This window comes from Cyprinodon tularosa, unplaced genomic scaffold (assembly GCF_016077235.1).
Source record: "Cyprinodon tularosa strain WSP-4 unplaced genomic scaffold, ASM1607723v1 ctg45, whole genome shotgun sequence".
NCBI classification, from domain to species: domain Eukaryota; kingdom Metazoa; phylum Chordata; class Actinopteri; order Cyprinodontiformes; family Cyprinodontidae; genus Cyprinodon; species Cyprinodon tularosa.
In genome coordinates, this window is record NW_024039174.1 from 1,868,818 (window position 1) to 1,888,578 (window position 19,761).

The 19,761-nt window shown below is 38.9% G+C and overlaps 1 protein-coding gene across 6 annotated transcripts in view; it reads right to left on the reverse strand.

The window, feature by feature from the left end:
* The window catches only part of rnf220a (ring finger protein 220a), a 183,204-nt gene that overhangs the window by 12,461 nt on the left and 150,982 nt on the right, over positions 1–19,761 (reverse strand). For 4 of the 6 annotated variants that reach the window (XM_038300447.1, XM_038300445.1, XM_038300446.1 and 1 more), the window contains 6 exons: positions 19,527–19,569; positions 17,218–17,342; positions 14,095–14,224; positions 5,796–5,988; positions 5,653–5,708; positions 5,401–5,512 (listed from right to left, as the gene is read on the reverse strand). In XM_038300447.1, the coding sequence (XP_038156375.1) occupies positions 5,401–5,512; positions 5,653–5,708; positions 5,796–5,988; positions 14,095–14,224; positions 17,218–17,342; positions 19,527–19,569 (659 nt within the window). The remainder of the gene's footprint in view (positions 1–5,400; positions 5,513–5,652; positions 5,709–5,795; positions 5,989–14,094; positions 14,225–17,217; positions 17,343–19,526; positions 19,570–19,761) is intronic. The other 2 variants (XM_038300448.1, XM_038300450.1) reach the window with 1 other exon arrangement.

Genomic DNA, 19,761 nt, shown 5'->3' on the forward strand with positions numbered 1-19,761 from the left:
ATTCTTTATTTTAACAAAATACGCATTTCATTTGTTTTTGTTTTTTTCATTTTAGCAGATTTTCAATACTACAGCGCATTTCAATAACTGCTTCCAATTTCACTCCAAAATAAAAGTCTTAAAGTTATATTTAGGGTCAGTCGGAAAAAGCACACCATTAAAATAAGAGCCTTAATTTTTTTTTTTTTATGGTGACACTTAGCTAAAAAAGGGATTTGACAGACAATTCATTTGGTTTAAAGGTTTGGGTACTGTAGTAATCTGGGTTTCATGCTTTTGGAATCCTGCAGCATCCCTAGTCTCACTGAAGAGCAGCGAAGAATAACAAAATAAAACAAAACCATATTCAATTTAAAGCTTGATTCTTTCATTTAATTAGATTTCTTTTAGCAGGGAGCTCAGGCTTTCTTCAAGTCAGATGTCAACCACAAGTCCAGCATTAAGTTCCGGGTTGTTTTCTAAAGCTGTATGCAGAGCAGAGACCTCCTCCTCCCTGTAAACCCATCATCGTCCTATGTCTATAAAGACCCAGCCTGATGTGCCACCAACGTGCCCTATAAACTGCCATACCCTCTCCTCTTAATAGTGTCTAGCTTGTAAAAAGCCATTTAGCCTTGATTAGCCTGCCAGCAAATAAAACAGCCTCAGATTCAGGACAAAGCTGGACTGTAACTGTCCCTTAACAGTTCTATTAAGTTTCTTTGCATCTTTGCCGCCAACCAAGCTGTCGAGGGATATCTTCCATTTTCTTGAGAGATGTTAATAAAAAATCGGAAAAACTGTTTTCATTTTCATTTCATATTGCTCTTTTTTCACTTTTAATCTCCCTTATACATATTTATTAAGCACACTTCAGTAGTACAGATTGCTTTGTGTTCCACCAATGTTAACACATTCATCTTCCTTTGGCAGGATGGGAGCTTCTAAGTGAAAGTAGAAAAAGCTATGAAAAACAGTCCTTAGGCCTCACATACAGAAAAAGTTGGAGAGAAAGTAATACAACTTAATCGGGCCACATGTAAAAATCCTTCAATCCTTTGTTATTTCACGGACTTAAACCAGCTTAGGGTCGTTTAGCTTTTAGCCAAAATAGGAAAACTCATATCCCTTTGGGACACAGGTTGGGCAAGCACAATTTGGATTAACCTAAAATGTAAAATAGTTCAATAACAGAGAAGAGTCATAAGTGGTCTGAACTGGTCTTCTTTCAGTGGGATAGAAGGTTTTATTTCAAGAGGATGTTAATGAGGACATCCTGATATATTTAAGGTGCTTTATCCCCATAAGGATGAATTCATACAGTAAATACACCTGCCCTACTCTCTCATACCCACATATGCATATGTAGGGAATGTGAATAAACAGAACTTTTTTTAATTCCTGTATAATATCTTGCAGTTTTAATCTCAATTTAAACGACACACCCAATAATTCATGGCGCACCTGTAGAGGATGTAAGAAGTTTAAATATGTCATGCATATAAAGTGCATTAAAAGAAAAATCTAATTACCCTAAGATAGCTTAGGGTATTGTTTCTTTTTTTTTTGTGGTAGACTTGTGTTCCTGTAATCCCACATCGGCGCGCCACATTTCTTAAACGTTAGTTGAACTTCTTCGGTAGGGTGTGTAACTTTCCCTCAGAAATCTTCCTCGTAGGAAACAGCAAGTGAGAAAGCCAAGCAGAGACAGATAGATGGCTCTGCTTCTCCTCTATTTAGCGCTCTGTTCCCAGCGTCTGTGGGGCTATTTCTCATTTCATTAGCGTGGGTGTATGTGTGTGTAGCGGGAGATCTCCACCATCCATCTCAATCAGCTCAATGTCTTCATCTGCTGTCTATCTACATTTTGGCCTCACTCAGCTTCCGCCTCAGCACCGGAACATACAGCTGATAAAATTTAACACAAATTAATTTGAAATCCTCTCCGGGTAAGCATTTCGCCCTTAAATAAATCCATCAAGTATGTGCTGCTGTAAAACCCTTTAGAGCATAATTCTTTGCATCACCCCGTTAGCCCAGGCCTTAACTACACTGAGACACTATGATAAAACATTTAAGTCACTATTGATTTCCCCTGTCTTTCCCCCTGTGTGAGTGTGGGCAGCAAAAGTTAAGAGATGGGGGATTTAGGGGAACCTTGTAAATAGCTGAGAAGAATTGAGACAGAGGACAGGAGGGGATGGAGGAGAGAAACCAGACAGGGATGGGAAGAAAGATGCACCACACTGTAAAATACGGCAAGGAAAGGACGGCGAAACACAGAGATGACGACTGGGCAGTATGTGTGTGTGTTTCTGTGTGTGTGTAAGGGGGTGGTGAGGTGCATGGTAGAAATCTAGCTTCATCACTTCCAAATTGAGGACAGATTCAATTATTTGCAGAAACCACATGGAAATCACTCCGCATTGTTCCAGCTGGAGCTCCAAATTTGGCAGCAATCGCATTGGCGGCATTGGAGGGGCCATTTATCTTGGAGAGGGAAGAGCGTCTCAGGCGATGTATGCGTATATGTATGTGTGTGTGTCAGAGGGAGAGAGAGAGAGAGAGAGAGAGAGAGAGAGAGAGAGGGAGAACTCATTTATCTTGCAGGGGAATGAGCAGGGGAACGAGGACGCCCCGGGAGGCGACCAGATCATTACCCATCTGGGATCAGAGACAGAGAGAGGTTTCACTAACGCTACCTTGTGGAAAGCCACACACACACATACACACACACAATGTATCAATGTAACAAAAGGAGACAAATCTCATTTTCATTTGAGGATGGAAGGGCACAGAAGCTCCACAAATACGTGCATTTATAGCAAGCTAGGAGGAGTAAGGCAGGGAATTGTTCCAGCCAGGCACCTGACTGCTTGTTCCAATGCAATCATTCGGTATCTAGTTGGCCTCACCCTAAATGGATACTTAGATTAAAGCATGTTCTGCTCCAGGTGCCTGCTAAAGCCTCAACAAGAACATCAAGTGGTAACACACCAATATCTGCTGCATGAAAATGACAAAAAAAACCAAGAAGAAAAAGTGGAAAAGAACAGAAAAGACCCAAAGCAAGTAAGTTCTAATCATAATAATTAGAAATCTTTTCAAAATAGTGGGAACTCTTAACATTTACACAATTTTTCAACCCATCGTCTATATTTGATAGCATTATGCAGTTTAGGGACCTAACTAATTTGCTATTCCGTTAGTTGGACATACAGACAGATACTCCTTTACTTAGTGAGTTATTCTATCAAGGCCTTTAAAAATTCAACCATTTTTTTAGTCATTGAATGAACCACACCTAAGAGCTACCACATGGCACTTAATACTGAAAGTTAGATCAATTTAGTACCAGTAAGGAGACACTGAAGCACAAGATGAACTGGTCTTTTTAATGACATGTTTAAGGGTCTACAGTTCAGCCAGACATAGAAAAGTAAAACTAGAGCTAAACTTTCAGCAGTCAACAGGAAGGCTAAATGTTATACAACAAAGTGGCTTTGTTTCATTGGTATGAGTTATCCACCTCTAGATGTTCTGGGACGTGCTAGATTTAGAAATGTTTGCAATGATTAGGAAATCTCCCCTCATTTAAGGAATGCACACAGAGATTGACATCTATGCTAACTGGTCTAAGCTGTTCTTTTTTTTATTATTTTCATTAGCAGAAGCAAGTAGTACAGATAATATCTCCAGTGCACAAATCAATTTTCACTTCACAGATGCTAAAGTGGAACTATCATTTGTATAAAATCTTTTCTCTTCTAATTGCTTAATTAAATCTACTGTAGACCACCAGCTCGATGCACCAAAAGGTCAATGTGGTATTTTTCAAGCATCCATGCAGGCATGCAAAATAACACAGCTGTGCATGTGTGTCATTTTAACTTATCATACTGGTAACCAAACAAATCTTCATACCACAACAGGCCAAACGGCATCAACAGCATTTCTTAGTAGATTTGGCTCTTTAGATCCTCTACAGCAGCTCCTAGTACTGCTGTTCAAACATTATGTAAAACTAAGCGGGTTTTTTGTACAAGTTTTAATAAAAGCAGATTTCTAGCAGTTGTTCTATGTGGTTTTGGTTCATTATCTGCATAGAAACCCCATTGTCATTATCCAGGAACGTGGAATTTCCCATCCACTTAAATTAACTGATTTATTTTAATCATATCAATAGACAGCGTGGATGTTCAACTAAAATAATAAAACAAAATAGTTTGACTTAGATCCTGGATGCATTCACATAAAGCAAATCAATAAAATATGTTAAAACATAGAGCGCTCTGTAGGGGTTTGTTGGATCTGCTAATTGGAAGCCAAAAAACCCGAACAAAAAATAAAAACACACCTCTAGTTCTTCAATTTAGCTGATAAACATGTTATATATGCAGCTTTATCACCTTTAGAATGAATCATAGGGTAACTGCTTGCTCACTGTAACCAACAGGGAACAAATGGATCGTTTCACCTAACAAACACTCACTCTGCTCTGACAGAGGAGTTTCTAATCAATACATCTCAAGCGGCTCAGTTTATCCACCAATTATCCAATCTGCTGATATTTAATATGGAGAATGTGCACAGCCAGAGTGCTGATTAATTCATTTAAATAATCTATTGGATTGAACTGCCTACATGACTGAAGGGGAAGATGTTAGTTATAGCTGTTTTACAGTGACTTAAATGCTAACAGCTGAGTGGACAAAGTCCCTTTTTTAAAGTTACTACTGCAAAAATACTCATTTGGGTTTTAGGTAACATCAACACAAAATACAAAAATGTGCATCTATCAGCTGTCCACATGTAGCATATGATATATGGCCATGCTTCTTTAGCTTGCTCTCAGCCAGATAGGAGGGACATCATCTTTGAACAGAAACTTCCAGTAGTTTCCACTGGTTTGCTGAAGGATTTAGGTCCGGACTTTGGCTTCATTTTTGTTGGATTTAAAGTGCATCTTTAGATTCGGGGGCGTCTCTATTTTGGGTTATTTTCGAGCCCGAGTCAAGTTTAAACTGCTTCCCTCCAGGATCCCCCCTTTGAAATTTGAATTGTGGAAGATGTAAAATTATATATTTTTTTTTTTCGCCAAACACTGCATTTTGTACATTTGTCCTTATTTCCCATATTTAGTTTGTCCCCTGTCCCGCTTGAGACAATGCACAAATAAGACTGACAAAATTGACAAAACCTTCAACCAACTGTTCATCTTTTAAATCCCTATCAAATAAGTTCCACCAGTGTATTTTATATTAAAATATAAGACAATTAGCCTAATACTGGAATAAATAAATATTGCTGTATGAGGTATGTTAATATAAAGAGGAATTCACAGAGGCTAGCCTTCACATTTTAATTTTCACCAACTACTTTCCCATCAGTTGCCATGTTCAATCATCTAGTTTCACCTACTTCTCAATTTCGCTGTTTTTACAGGTTCGTGGAGCATTCGAAGAAGAAGAGGATGATGATGGAGTGCTGGGCTCTGTCTTGCTGCTCTCCCCATTGCTCGTTGAAGGCATCTCTGTAATCATAAAGAAGGTAAAAGTTCATTGGGAGCTCTTGTTTTACAGCAGATTTGCAAGATCTTCTCATTTTCAAGATTTGCCATCTTCTGGTCTCCTCTGCAGCATGAATAGTACCATTAGTTTTTGCTTTTCTTACCATCGTTTGCCCATTTGGAGAACTCTGGCGTTATTCTGTTGGAAGGCATCCCGCCGCTGCAACAGTAGGGCAACTATCAGCATTTACAGCAATGCAAACTGTGTACCTTTTTTGAGGATTTTAGTTCTATCTTGAGTTCATACTTGAGCACAGCTCCTCGTAGCGCTTCCCTCTCCCGGGCTTCTCCTTGATCCTCGCCGGCGCCAGAGCAGGGGATAATGTCGGCCTCGGTGTACTGTGCCTTTCCGTACTCCAACGTATCGTCTCCGTCCACGTCAAGGTCAGCATCGCTATCTGCCGCGCTCTCCTTGATGCTGCATGTGGCAAATCCAGTTCCTGGGAAGAGGGAAATGTTTTTCTTAGGAAAATTATGTCTTTTACCAGTGGTACACATGGAAAAGTGGACCATTATCCTAGAACACTCTTAAGCCTTCTTGGGCCTTCGCTAAATATTCATCTGGATGATTCAACTCGACATTACTCACAGAACAAAAACTATACATCTGGAAAAAAAAAAAAAAACAATTACAAGCTTAATAGTTTTGAGCTCTCTAACTCATGAGAGGGAAACTATTTTTTTAAACGCTCAACATAAACAACTTCTACCTTAATGTAACCAGAGAAGACCCAACTTTCTGAAACACCATTAGCTTATGTTAAACTGAGCTCCTCTGCATATCAACCAGGTGACAGATGAGGTAAAAAAAAAAAGAAGAAAAAAAAGTAAGATGCAGTCAGAGAGATGGTGTGAAGTGATGAATTCTGATGTGTTCAGAGAAACAGAGAGAGAGGAAGGTTGTGTGTTTGTTTGAATGGCACCTTTATAAGCCTAGCGATGAACGCTCAGACAAACCCTTGCCGCTGCCTCACTGCTCCCTTCAGCTCTACTTAACCACCAAGTTGGCTCTGTGTGTCCATCACTTCCAGGTGTCTCTTCCATGTTTGTTTAAGACTGTCTGTCCCTCTGTCACTTAGGTCCATCTCTCCAACGTTCCCAAGCTGTGTTTGTGGACGCGTGACTATGAGCCTATCAACCTGTCACTTAAACTGCGTCAATCTGCAGCACAAAGGTAGTTGGTAGTTTGGGGGGGGTCGAATGTGGGTATTACTCCCGACTTACTATGTGTGAGTTGCGACTGAGGCAGTCTGTGTGTGAGTCAGCCAGTGACAGACCTGACAGCCATCTTATTTACACCTATTCCAATTTCTACAAGCTCTCAGGTGGACGAGTGGGCTGCCTACGAGTGTCTGGGGTGGGGGGAGGACCAGACAGAGCTGACACCAGTCTTGTTCAACCTGCCTGTCTCTGTGTGTGAGTCTCCAGACTAGACTTCCTTTCCTTGAACAGTTGCTATCGGTAAACAACTGGGGTCTTCGTAGGCGAGCAAGAGTCCAAAGGCAACTTCAACTCTGATGGTAGGTGTGTAGCTAAATTTGTTTGTGTCTCTTTCTTTAAGGTTTTGATCCATAATTTCCATCTAATAGCTAAAAGGTTCCTCTAAATTGGGTCGATCTATAATGGTTTCTTAGAAAAAGGAAAAGTTAAATTTGCCTTGAAAGCTTCCCAACCAACAAGGCATCTATAATTAACCATAAAAAGAAATCTTTCCAGACATTTGTAACTGTCTTGTTAAATACGATGCTGCTCTGTAATTTGAGTACTTGCACTTATACTGTAAGCTGAATCCTCCTGAGCAGATGTGGGTGAATACACACACTGAGTCGGTTCGTGTGGCCTGTTTGCTCTGTGTGTGTGATCCCTGTTCTTCTATCTGTTCCTCTAAGCAGTCTTGGCAGGCCAATCTAATCTGGCCAGGGAAAGGTCAGCCACACTCTAACTGCCTTTCACTCACATTATGTATCAACACCCCCACCTCTTTCTTTACCTTTCTTTTTTCTTAATTCTCCCTTCCTTCCCTTATTTCCACCTTTTTTTTTATCAAATCATTTAATAGCCCATTATATTTTCAAACATCTTTCATTTATTGGTTGATAAATTTATTAAGAGATTAATTTAACTTTTCTTTGCCCTATATTATCTTTTTTCTTCCAATTTTCTATAGTATTTAGTATAGCTGTTCCTATCCCGATTAGGGGTGTGGGAAATAATCGTTTTGGTGATATATCGTGATGGCTGCCCAATATAATATCGATCTTTCACTTCTTAGTATCGATAAAAAAAAATAAAAAAAATGGTTACATAAAACATTGATGGGAAAATGGGCTACCTCTGCACCCCCACTCTGACAGAAAGCACTGTGGAACCCTTTAACTCTATTGCAGCACCAAATCTGTATTTGAGGCAGTCACAGTAGAAGAAAACCCCAAACAACATGGATAATAATACCGAATCAATATTTTCTGATGAAAATATACAGCACTTGCTGTTTTATCTCATCATTTGATTTTGATAGCTGGGGAAAATATGGCAATATATAGTGATACTGCAATATAGTGATAATATCGTATCGTGACCCAAGTATCGCGACATGTATCGAATCGCAACACTCATGCCAATACTTACCTCTAATCCCGATACAACTTTTAGTATTTCTAACACGACATCAACATTGCAGCTTTGAGTATTCAAATACAGACATTGACCCCATACAATAGCAACTCAAATTACATACTTCTATTACTCCTGTAGTAGTGTGAACTGTTAGAAAACACTTTATAACGTTATATTACTCAGACAGAGATCAACAATAGGTATGAGAATTTATCTATACATTATTAAGCCATGTAGGGGTGGGCACCCAGAATTGATCGAAACAGATTTTAACCCTATAATTCTCCTGGAATGGTTCAGAATCTTTATTTTTGTTGATATTTCTATTTTCGATCAGTGTGGCAAAAGCATCCTAATATCAGCAAAGAAGAATCCACAGAATCTTGACGGTGTGCAACCAACTGTTAGGATGTGGCATTCGAACACACAGCTTTAAATTAAATAAAAAAGTGATCAGTCAGCTACCTGTGACACCAGGATTATATTAAGCAAAAGAAGGCAAACGGCGAACATAATTTAACACCACCTAACTTATCTTTGTGGGTAAGGCAAGTTTCCTGAGGGAATTTGTTCCTCCTTCAAATTCCTAGCACACCTTCTGCAGGGAGAGTTGAGCCTTTTTTATGCCTTCTTCTTCTTCTTACTTTCCATGTCAACAGACACCTGCCTCTTTTCCTAGGCATTCTGGATAAAATAAAAAGCACTTTAATCTCAATCGGAGTTATAAATAATTTCAAGAGTGACTTCGATTGTCTATTTTGTTTTATTTGGATCTGTTTTATATGACAAAGCGTGATTGTTCCTTCCCCCACATATGTGAAATATCACTACTTTTCTGTCAGAATCAGATAAATAAATAATAAAATTGTCTTATAAGGCATATGTATGACAAGAATCAGACACCTGATATGTTTAAAGGCATTTAAATTAGGTTTTAAATAATAAAGCTTCTAACAGTAATGAAATTGTGAAAAAAAATCATAAGGTTTTACAATATAGATATACAGAGTTTCTAGGTTTTATATTTATATTAATATACTAGTGACAATAACTATGTGTTAATTTATAGCAACATTTAGAAAAATGTAGATTTTCAAATGATTGGGCTAAAAAGGACACCTTTCTAATTTAAGATTACAGGCCTGAGTTTTCCACCTCCTCATTGAACCCTGGCTAACAGGCCTGAGCCTGCTACTACCCTGCAACATCTTCCTGGAGCCTCGGCTAACAAGTCTGTTTCCTCACACTGATCCCCCAAAGTTTCTGGTAATCCTTTTAAATGTCGACATTTTCCAGTGGAACAAATACATACTCAAAGCGTTAGATCATAGGAAACCTCCTCGGCCAGACATGATAGAACTATATTTTCTTCAAATAAGCTGCTGATTTTGTTTCACAGCCTCTTGTAATTCTTTATAATCTTTCGATTCACAACAAAGAAATTCCTTCCGTCCACTTTCGACAGCTCTTTACTCTAAGGAGATGATCCCGTACTTTCTAACAATCATAGGCTTATGTGAAATTTGTGTGCCTTGTCAAAAATCCTTGAATCTATTCTCTGTAACTAAAAGAGTTCCTATGCTCAAACAAACTTCTCTCAAGGTTGCAATCGGGCTTCAGGGAAAATCACAGTACTATCACCACTTTTACTTAAGTGCTTAATGAAATGCTTGCTGATTTTGATAAAAAGTGTCACTTTACTTATCTTAACAAAAATCTTTATCCAAGTCAATAGTTCCCATGAATCTTTCCTCCTACATGGCAGTCCTTGGTCCATCTCATGATCACAGCCACATTCCTACAATCTTGCTGAATGTTTACCTTGATTATTACACATTTCCTCCTCTCTTTTCTAAGGCTAATAAAAGCATTAAAAAGAGACCCTTAATTTACAAATATGTCAGCACAACATGGCTACAAGCACAGATCTGAACAGGCAGGATCAAAGGCCTCATCAGGCCAACCGGCAGCATGGCTCAGCCAATCCAGTGACCTCTGTTACATCTTGTTTCCATAGCAATTATCCGGACCCCCTAAGAGGCTGAGAGGAGGCATGTCAAAGGTGATCGCACTATCTTTCTGCCATTTACAGGTCACAGGCAGAGAGGGAGCCAGACACAAAGACATGAGACGGCCATCTTTGAAGTTCAGGTACAAAGCAGAGATTCTTCTTCTTCTCAATCCTTCTGGCCCATCTCAACCTGCAGTAATCCCCCTCCTCTCCTCATTGGTCTCTCAGGACAGCCTGATATCAAACCTCAGGATCTGTCTGCTGCTTCCCTTTAAGAATGTATCTGGGCTGTTTTGGCTCACATTTAGTTGTTAAAAATGTGAACAAAAAAGGAAAACTTTAACTTTTAGTATATTTTGTATTTTTTATTAACAGAACCTATCCAGAACTAGTAGTGATCAACTGAGGTGGCTCTCAAACCTATTACTGTTTTAAGTTATTTTTAAAGATCTCAGGTTTCAAAGCAGCTTTTAGATTGTTTTTCTATGGCTCAAAATTAAACGAATTATAAGAAAGTTTGAGACTGATCCATGTTGGTGGCAATCATCAGGATCTTTATTAACCACACAAGCTATCAAAGTGGTCAAACACATCCAGAATTAAAATGTAGCACAAAGGGAAATGTTGTTTTACTGTTGGAGCAATCAAATAAAATGATTATAGAGTGAAACATTATTTTAGATTAGATTAATTCAGCTTATATTTCTAAAATACAATTTGGTTTGGGTTTTTTTTTCATTTCTGAAAGGAAATTAAATAAATCAAAGATTTTTCAGAGGAACTGCAATAAGGTCAAACATCCTGGTTGGGACCTTTTACTTTACCCCAAATCTATCAAGCATCAGGTTCCAGAGTCCGTCATCGGCTGAACCCTGCAGGTCGTCACCTCTGCTGAAAGACGCTTTATGTTCCAAGTTAACACGGCCATTTTCTTGTATTTCCAGTCTACTGGAATCCTTTTATAGACTTGCATTACTATAAGCATTAGTTCTTAAAGGTATCCCTTCACAAATATTGATTAGGGATGCACGATATTGGGATTTCGGCCGATATCCGATATGCCGATATTTTAAAACTCATGTAGCCGATAACCGATATCGATACCGATGTTAAAGCTGGACAAAAATAATTAGTCATTGAAAATAGCAGTTTTGTTATCCATTTCTGACACTTTGAAAAATAATATACTCAAATATATTTTCATATGCTGATATCAAATTGATTTTAAAAAACGCGGTATCGATCTATTTTACTTTCAAAATCTCATGAAATTTCATCGTTCTGTTACAAACTCTCGTGATATTTAGCAAATTCTTGTGAGATTTTGTTAGTAAAATAGATTGATACCACGTCAATATATCAACATATAAAAATATGGCAAAATTTTGTGAATTTTCGGCGTATTTCGTAGCATAACGATGACATATAGCAATATTTCATTAGTTAAAGAGATTGATATGGTGTTTTTAAATGGCAATATATCAACATATGAAGATATTGTGATATTTTAATGTATCAATATTTTAACTTATAATAGTTTTTAAGTCTGTAAAAAAGAAGTTTTTGAGGAAGAAGAAGTAGTATTTTTTTTTTTTTTTTTTTAGACTTTAGAAACTTAGAAGCTGATCAAATATCAGGTTAAATATCGGTGGGGTGGCCGATGTCCGATATTCAGTTTTAAGGCCGATACAGATAGGGGGCCGATTATATCGTGCATCCCTAATATTTATATAATAAAATTATCCTCATCATAATTTTTTCACCTCACTTTAACCAAACAAGATAAAAACAAATGCAATAAAACTAGAACATTAAATTTAAGACAAAACCTTAATGTTAGGAAATCAGTGCTGACCTTGGGTACCATCATAGCTCCATTTAAATCTGCCCCCTACTCTGAAACTTTTTTAAAGTGTCCTCAATACTGAGAAAAGTTACAGATCACTTTGCAGCTTATAGAACCATACTACCAGACAGATAAATAAGGCTCTCTATCTGAGCTATATGGCTTCTTTCAACCCTCCTAAGCTGGTGTGAGACGCAGGGAAGTCTTCACTCACACACACTTGAATCATAAACTGATCTTGTTCGATTTTCTTCACCCCCCTTCTTCTGTCTTTCTTCCATGTGCTCTCAAAGGGAGGGAAGGATGGTGGTGCTTCACAGAGGGATAGGCCTTCTCTTCATCTTGCCAGCTGAGGAGACCCCACCCCACCCCCCGACGTCTCTATATCCGTTTAGCCGGTCACAAGCTCCAGAGAGCCTGCTGGATGCAGCTGTGTGTTAGAACCACTGAGGAGCTTTCAAGACAAATCCACCTTCTGAGCCTTCTGCCAGGATGGAAGATTGAGCGTGTGTGCATGCGTGTGTGTAAGCACGTTTCAAGTTGCTCTCCCCAGGCCACCTCAGTTATCTGCGTCACATCATAAGGTTCCCTATTAGAGCGCGGCAGAAGGGTCCAGGCTGTGGCTGCTCGTTTTAACAATGTGAAAGGCAGACAGACGGATGGAGGGAGCGCCTGGGAGATAGATGAAGAGGGGCTGAATCCACCTCACGCCCTAAGTGCCTCACTTTGTGGTGTTTTAGTTGAGACTTTAGCATTGATCTGCCTTGTCTCCACTTGGCAAGCAGAGGAGAAAGGGAGGCAGGTGAGGCTCAGCGTGTGTGTTTAACAACAGATCGAATGTAGAGAGGAGCACATGAAAGCTGAGCTCGCTGCTCCGTCTGTCCACATCATCCGACTTCACTCCAATCCCTCTATTTCACACTTAAATGATTACAATAAGTTTAAACAGTGACCATTAAGTGGAAACGTTGACCATTGGGTATAAATCACGCCAAAGGAAGTTTAATGATCCAGTTTACAGAGCTAAGTTCTTTGAAGACCAATTTTGGAAAGACCTATTTAATGCATGTATAATAATAAATTCCAGGTTGATTTATTTATTGTTTTCGCAGCTTTAATTTATGCTGGACTTCTAATAGAGCTGCAACACACCTCTTTTCAAAACAAATTAATCTCTGGCTTAGAAATCTAATTTCCTTTTTTTTTCTTCAAAGATTTAAGGAAAATAAATCCTAAAACACTTTGCTTACAGCAAAATAAAAATAATGTACATTAAAAAAACAAATTAGCTAGGCAGAGGCTGTCCGGTATTATGCCATAGTATTGTGAAATTAACTTATATTGATAATTAGATTTGTTTTAAAGCAACTAAATAACATTTAAGAAGGTTTACAATAACTGTCTGCCAAATATGAATAGATATAACTTTTTGGAGGCAAAAGAAGTGTAAAGAAGACAAAGAATTTATGTAATTTCCAGAAACTTAACATTAACGGAGGCCCATAGTGAGCACAGTGCTTCAACATAGGTTATGCTGTGTCCCTGAGCCGCTGCTGCTGTGCTCCCCAATGACCAGCTCTCCTATCCGGCTCCATAATTGCATTTCTGGGCACACACACGAAGCGCTGACCAGTGGGTCAATTGCCCAGCTAAATGTGTTTTCCTTCCTTTCGCACAGAGGGTTGTGTGGGGTTCAGCCAAAGCCGAGTCAGGCTGACCCCAGGCCAGCCTGCGCTGCAGCTAAACCACAAGTACCATTACCGCTCGCTGGTCATATTTGACGCCGGACTCAGAGAGCTAACGGGGCTCACATTGGACAGCAGCGCGGTGAATGATGGATGAGCAGGGAAACAGAGGAGGAGGCGACAGAAGAGGGAGGAGGAGAGAACAAACTGCTGGGACTGAATGTGACGTCTGAGGTCAGTCAGTCATCCCAAAGTACAACATCAGACACCTATACCATCAGATACCCCCCAAAAACACACAACCTTTTTCCATTAGTGGGGAATACTACCAACAATTAGATGAGATGATAATAAAGATGGGAGAAAAGATTGTTTTTTTTTTTTTTACCTCTGAAGCCTCCCTCCAGTAAAGCTGTGGCTCGGATCCTCTTTTGCCCCGCCCATTCATACTCATCGAAGCCCCGCCCGTTTTCTCCATCCATGTCTGCAGAGTCTTCATCGGCCAAAGCTCCCTCACGCTGGCAAGCAAAACACACAAACAAAAAAGGATTTTTTTTCTCCAAACAGATTTAGCAGAAGATAACTGCCTAACTCTACATTCCTTCACCATAAATGCGAACCATGACTCTGAAACCCATACATGCTTTACTTTTTCTTTACCGCAATGTTATAAGATGAGGCTTCGCCACTTCTACTCTACTCAAGTACAAGATTTAAAGCTGGCCTATTTTTTCTCATCTTAAGCTCTAACTCTATACAGTTACACTAAATATTAACCCAGCCTTTACAAGTGTACATGTAGATATTGATCTGCTGCAAAAATTTAACAGACATCTATATACAGACATCAAAATTATACCACTTTAATATATTCCATTCAAGTAAAATACAGTATTTCAGGAGAATCATCATTAAAGGATTTAATATACAATGCTTTGCAAAAGTATTCATACCCTTTTAAGGCCTTCACCTTGTGCCAGATTAAAAACACAAGTTTTATTCTATTGAATAACTGTTCATCACTGAATCACTGTGAAATGGAAGGACGGTTGTGTATGTTTTTGATTCCCGCTATATAAATATTATGAAAATGTTTGTATTAACTCTTTAATCTGATAAAAATTCTGAACAATTAACTCCCTTTAAAAGTCACTTTCTTAGTGAGTAATAGAGATGCACCGATCTGATACCTGGATCGGATATCTGCTCCAATATTGACTAATTAGCAGGATGGGATATCAGTGATTAGATATCGGATATAGGCGAGCCAATCCAGAGCACTCTACATGGGACTAGGGCTGCAACTAACGATCAATTTGCTAATCCATTAATGTGTCGATTCTTTTTTTGATTAATAATCGGATAGCAAAAGGATAGCTTAAAGAACTTTTTTTTGCAGAATTAAACCAGGTGAAACAAAAAATTTCCACTTCAGGAGCTCTGGGTAGATCGTATTAATGGACATATTTGAAATATTTTTTTCTTTTTGCAATTTTGGTATAACTACAGCTCTAAGTGGGTCACTCTGTCAGCTAAAGGCACATTTTAGAGGCTCTATACTCCAGTTAATGATTAATTGATTACTTAATTCATTGACGATTATTTAAATAACCAATTAATCACAATTAATCAAATTAATTGTTCATCCCTACTAGGGGTGTAAATAATAATCATTTTGTATCGATGCATCGATCCAACAGCCGACGATCCGATGCATCGACACGTCCAAAGAGTATCGATTCATGTTTTTTTTTTTGTCTCCCGGTCTATTTTTATCCATTTGCACCTGGGCGTAACTCTCCCTCCCGTGCTGAGGTGTCGCTAAACCTATTTTGCCCTCCTACCTCGCCTCCTGGTTATACTCCTGCAGCAGTGTGTCACAGTAAGCTTGACACAGACAGTTTTTATTTATGCCCAATGTTGAAACGTGGTCTGTGCTACACGCTGGGGGTCTAGATACGGCCGAGGCGGGGAGGCATTGGGGGCGAGTTTAGTCTGACAACGGAGCGACATGAGGGCCAATAAGAGCGGAGATCCAGGTAGAAAAAGGGTCTCAGCGTTCTCGCGCACATCGCTCTTCTAGTGGGTCAAACTTCATGAGTTGTTTTCCGCAATTTCGGCCAGAAAAACAAAACAAGCCAACCTCCTGTCTGCAGTCAGCTACAATTTGGGAGAGGTGCAGCGGAGTGTCTGAGGAGGGGGCGGGGACGTTGACACTCTGGAGCAGAGGTATTGCATTGCACTGATTTTGTGCAGTATTTTTTTGATGCAAAGCCTTTCAGAATCTATAACGCAGGGGCATTATGGAGTACAACTTTTCTACTTCTGTTTTTTGCAGTTTTTTCTCAAATAAAATGCATAACAATATTACAGCTTTCAGTGATAAATTTCTAATTTGAAACATTGTCTAGCCTGTAAGGTGAAAAGAGTATCGAAACTAATCGAATCGTTGGATCAGAAAATCGATACTGAATCGAATCACCATAATGGGTGTTATTTACACCCCTAATCCCTACGTGGAACTGATCTTTCTTTCTTTTGCTGCTTAGTTTTTAATAAATAATACATAAGTAAATTTACTTTTGTGTACATTTTCTTATCTTTTTAAAAAAATGTTTATGTCAAGACTAAAGCCTTCCCACATGAAAAGATGTATGGTAAATCCATTTAACAGTTGAATCAGATCAGTATCAGATATTGGCCAATGCTCTCAGCCCAGGTATCGTATCCGATTGGAATGGAAAAACTGGATCGGTGCATCTCTAGAAAATAAGAGTCAATCTGTGTTTAAATCCGACTGGACTTAAGCCACTTTTTAATGACTGAGGGGCAAAAATGTGACAAAGAAGCTTAAATTTCATGTATAATTCCATCCGTTAATATATATAAGAGAGATCAGCACCTCTGATCGAAACAAAAACTTTTGCAAGGCAGTGTACGCTAGCCTCCCTTTACTGTTACACAACATAGAAAAAACATCAGCTTAGAACACTTGCAAAAGTAAAGTCGCTAATGGATCTAAGTCATGCCGGAGAAGAAGAGAGATTAGTATATCTGTGTAGTTTGACAGCTAGCGATTGGTGACATGAGATAGAGAAGGAGTTCATCAGAAGCAATGATTTATCCCAGATCTACTCTAAAAGAGATGACAGCTGTGATGTATAGCAGGGACAGGTGAGGAGAAACCCATTGTGGGAGCTACTTCTAGATTCCTGTTTGACATACCAAGGGTCACATGGGATAACTGTAGATGAGAGCTGGCTGGTTTAAAAGCACACCATTCTGAATGAAAACAGCGTGAATATTCCAGTATTTATTTAGCTTTATGTTCAAATAATTCGCAGTTAATCCAATATGATGATCCAGTGACTCTTATGGTTTGTTTTTACAGTTGAGGATGAATGGGACTGTTGAGAATCTACAGGAAGTAGAGAGGTGAGTGGGAAAAGAAGGGAAGACACAGGCCGTCCAGGTGGCGGTAGGCGGGGTTCTAGGGCCGGGATTGTACTACCTGGATCAGGCATTGTTCCACATGTCTACTCATCTCCTCCTCGCTCCCAGCCAATGGGGCGCTGCACAGCGGACATACCTGCCCACCCTCCTCAGGCTTCCTCCTCTTCATCTTGCCTATACGAGCTGGAGAAGGACAACAACAGAGAAAAAAAACACATATAAATAAAGATATTTCTCTTTGGAAAAGGCCTAAATCTCAACATGCCACCTTCAGGAAGATGTTCTGCGTGACACAGTCTGACGTGACAGTCTCAACCCCTTCATTTTTCTCTACATCAGTGCCTTTGCTCTGTTCCTTTTGTTTCTCCCTTCTTCCCCTCGCCTCCCTCCTGTCATGGCATACCCTTAGCCCCCCCTCGCCCATCCACCCACACATTTAATTAGAAATTTAACAGGGCCGAACAGCCGTCATTGAACCCTGAGTCTCTGTCGTTTTTTCTTAACTGCAAATGGCGCACGAGGACATTAATTTTTAGCTGGCTGGGAAAGCAGAAGAGGCCAAGAGAGAGTGGAAACAGAGAGGGAGGAGAAGAAGAGGAGGACATAAGGCAGCATGCCATAACTGCAGGGCAAGAATATGGAGGGAACGATGGAAGAAGGGGCTTTCACGCCATTTCTCTCTCTGACACTAATCGAGAGCATCCCTGTTTAAAGAGGGTAAAAGGCTGCTAATTATGAACGGCAAAAATTTAAACACCCTATGCGGACACATGATGCTAATCAAAACTGTGCCTTTGCAAAACAACTTTTTGTTTGACATTAAAGGATAAAGCCAAAAACATTTAAGTCTTTTATTGGGATTTCCTGCGATAAACTAACACAATGCAGCAGATAACATAATATTTAACGTAAGGAATATCTTTCAGTTCATCCCCAGAGAAATCTGAAGTGTGGTTAGCATTGATGCTAGGCAGCCCTGCGATAAACAACTGTTTACAGTCTTATCAGCTTTTAACATTTTAATTATTTTTCTTTTTTGCAAACCTCAGTCACAGACTGGATGGAGAACATGAAGATCAATATGAACCAGATTTAGGTCCAGACTTTGACCAGTAATTTGTCATCTACAGAATTCCACTGCAGCTCCAGCTGTATATTTAGCGTTGATGTTCTGTTGAAAGCCCATTTCCTCTCTTTATCACATGTTATGCAAGAATTCAGTTTTGGTCTCACATTTTCAAAGCACCCCCCCTTTCCCTTTGTTTTTGAGGTTTCCCCTAAATCGCAGATGAGACTCTTCATGACTTTCTTTTAATGATTTATTGGTGCTAAACAAAAAGCTAGTTCAACAGACTACCATCTTTGTGAATCTTGGCAGCTTCTCCAGAGGTAAAACTTTTGTGATTCATGTTATCCTTACCGCCATCCTGTCAGTATAAGGACAGGTAGCTTTGCACTTGGCCCACACTTCTTCCATTTTCAGATAATGGACTTAACAGAGCTTTCATAAGCTAATCTTGACTCAAATTTCTCAATCTGTATCTTTACCTGTGACTGTATTTTTTTAACGGGACTAATGAAATTAAGCGAAGATGAACTGTGTTAACTACTTAATTAACATCCAACATTGTACTGATGTTTATTTTGGGGTATCAGACTGAAGGAGAGAAAATACAAAAGCAGGCCACACTTTTCAGGTTTTTATTTGTTAAAAGCTTTAGAAGACATGTCAGTTTTCCTTAATTATTAGACACTTTGTGTTGGTTTAGCTCACATAATGTCAGTAAACAAACTCAGGATAGTGGATTTAACTTGACAAAATATTAAAATTTTAAGCAGTATGGAGACTTCTTAGGACATTTTTCAAGAACCCCACTTACTGAAACCACACACTTAAATCACTTTTTCATTTTATTTGCAACTGCTAAAGTGTAAAGTGCTTTTTTTTTTGTTAAAAAAAGCTTGTTTTCAGATTAAAAAAAATTGTATACATTATCTAACTGGTAGAACAGATTAAGCAATGAAAAAAGGAAATCATCCACAACCTGTTATGACATCATAACATAAACAACACTACATATGACAGCAAAACTAAAAAAGGCCATTTGTCTTCTCAGTCACAACTCAGTCCATTTATTCAGTTTTTTTTCATTAATTTGTTCTTTAACATTTTGTAAATCAGTTAAAAAGGTAAGTTAATTGTAATTTCCATTCAGCAATATCTATTTAGGTTACATCTTTGCTATTGACATTTTATAAGCACAATCAGGATTGATTTCACAATCATTGTATTACATACAAAGTGATGGAGAGCTGAAGTATATGATTATCAAATTAAACAGGGCATTAACTGATGTGTGTACATACCATTCAATCTCGTTTGCCTGTTTGCCCGAACTCGTAAAAATGTCTGTAAGAAAAGAAAAAAAGGAGAGAGAAGATATATTAATGAGATGGTAATTAGACAAAATGCAGTGTTTTCAAGTGCAAATTTCGCTGTTCTGATTGGGATTGCTTTGGATACTTTCGGGGGCGCTAACGTAAACAGTTCCACCTACTTCTCTCTTGTTTTCCAACTCCTCCATGTCTTTCTTGCCTCCCT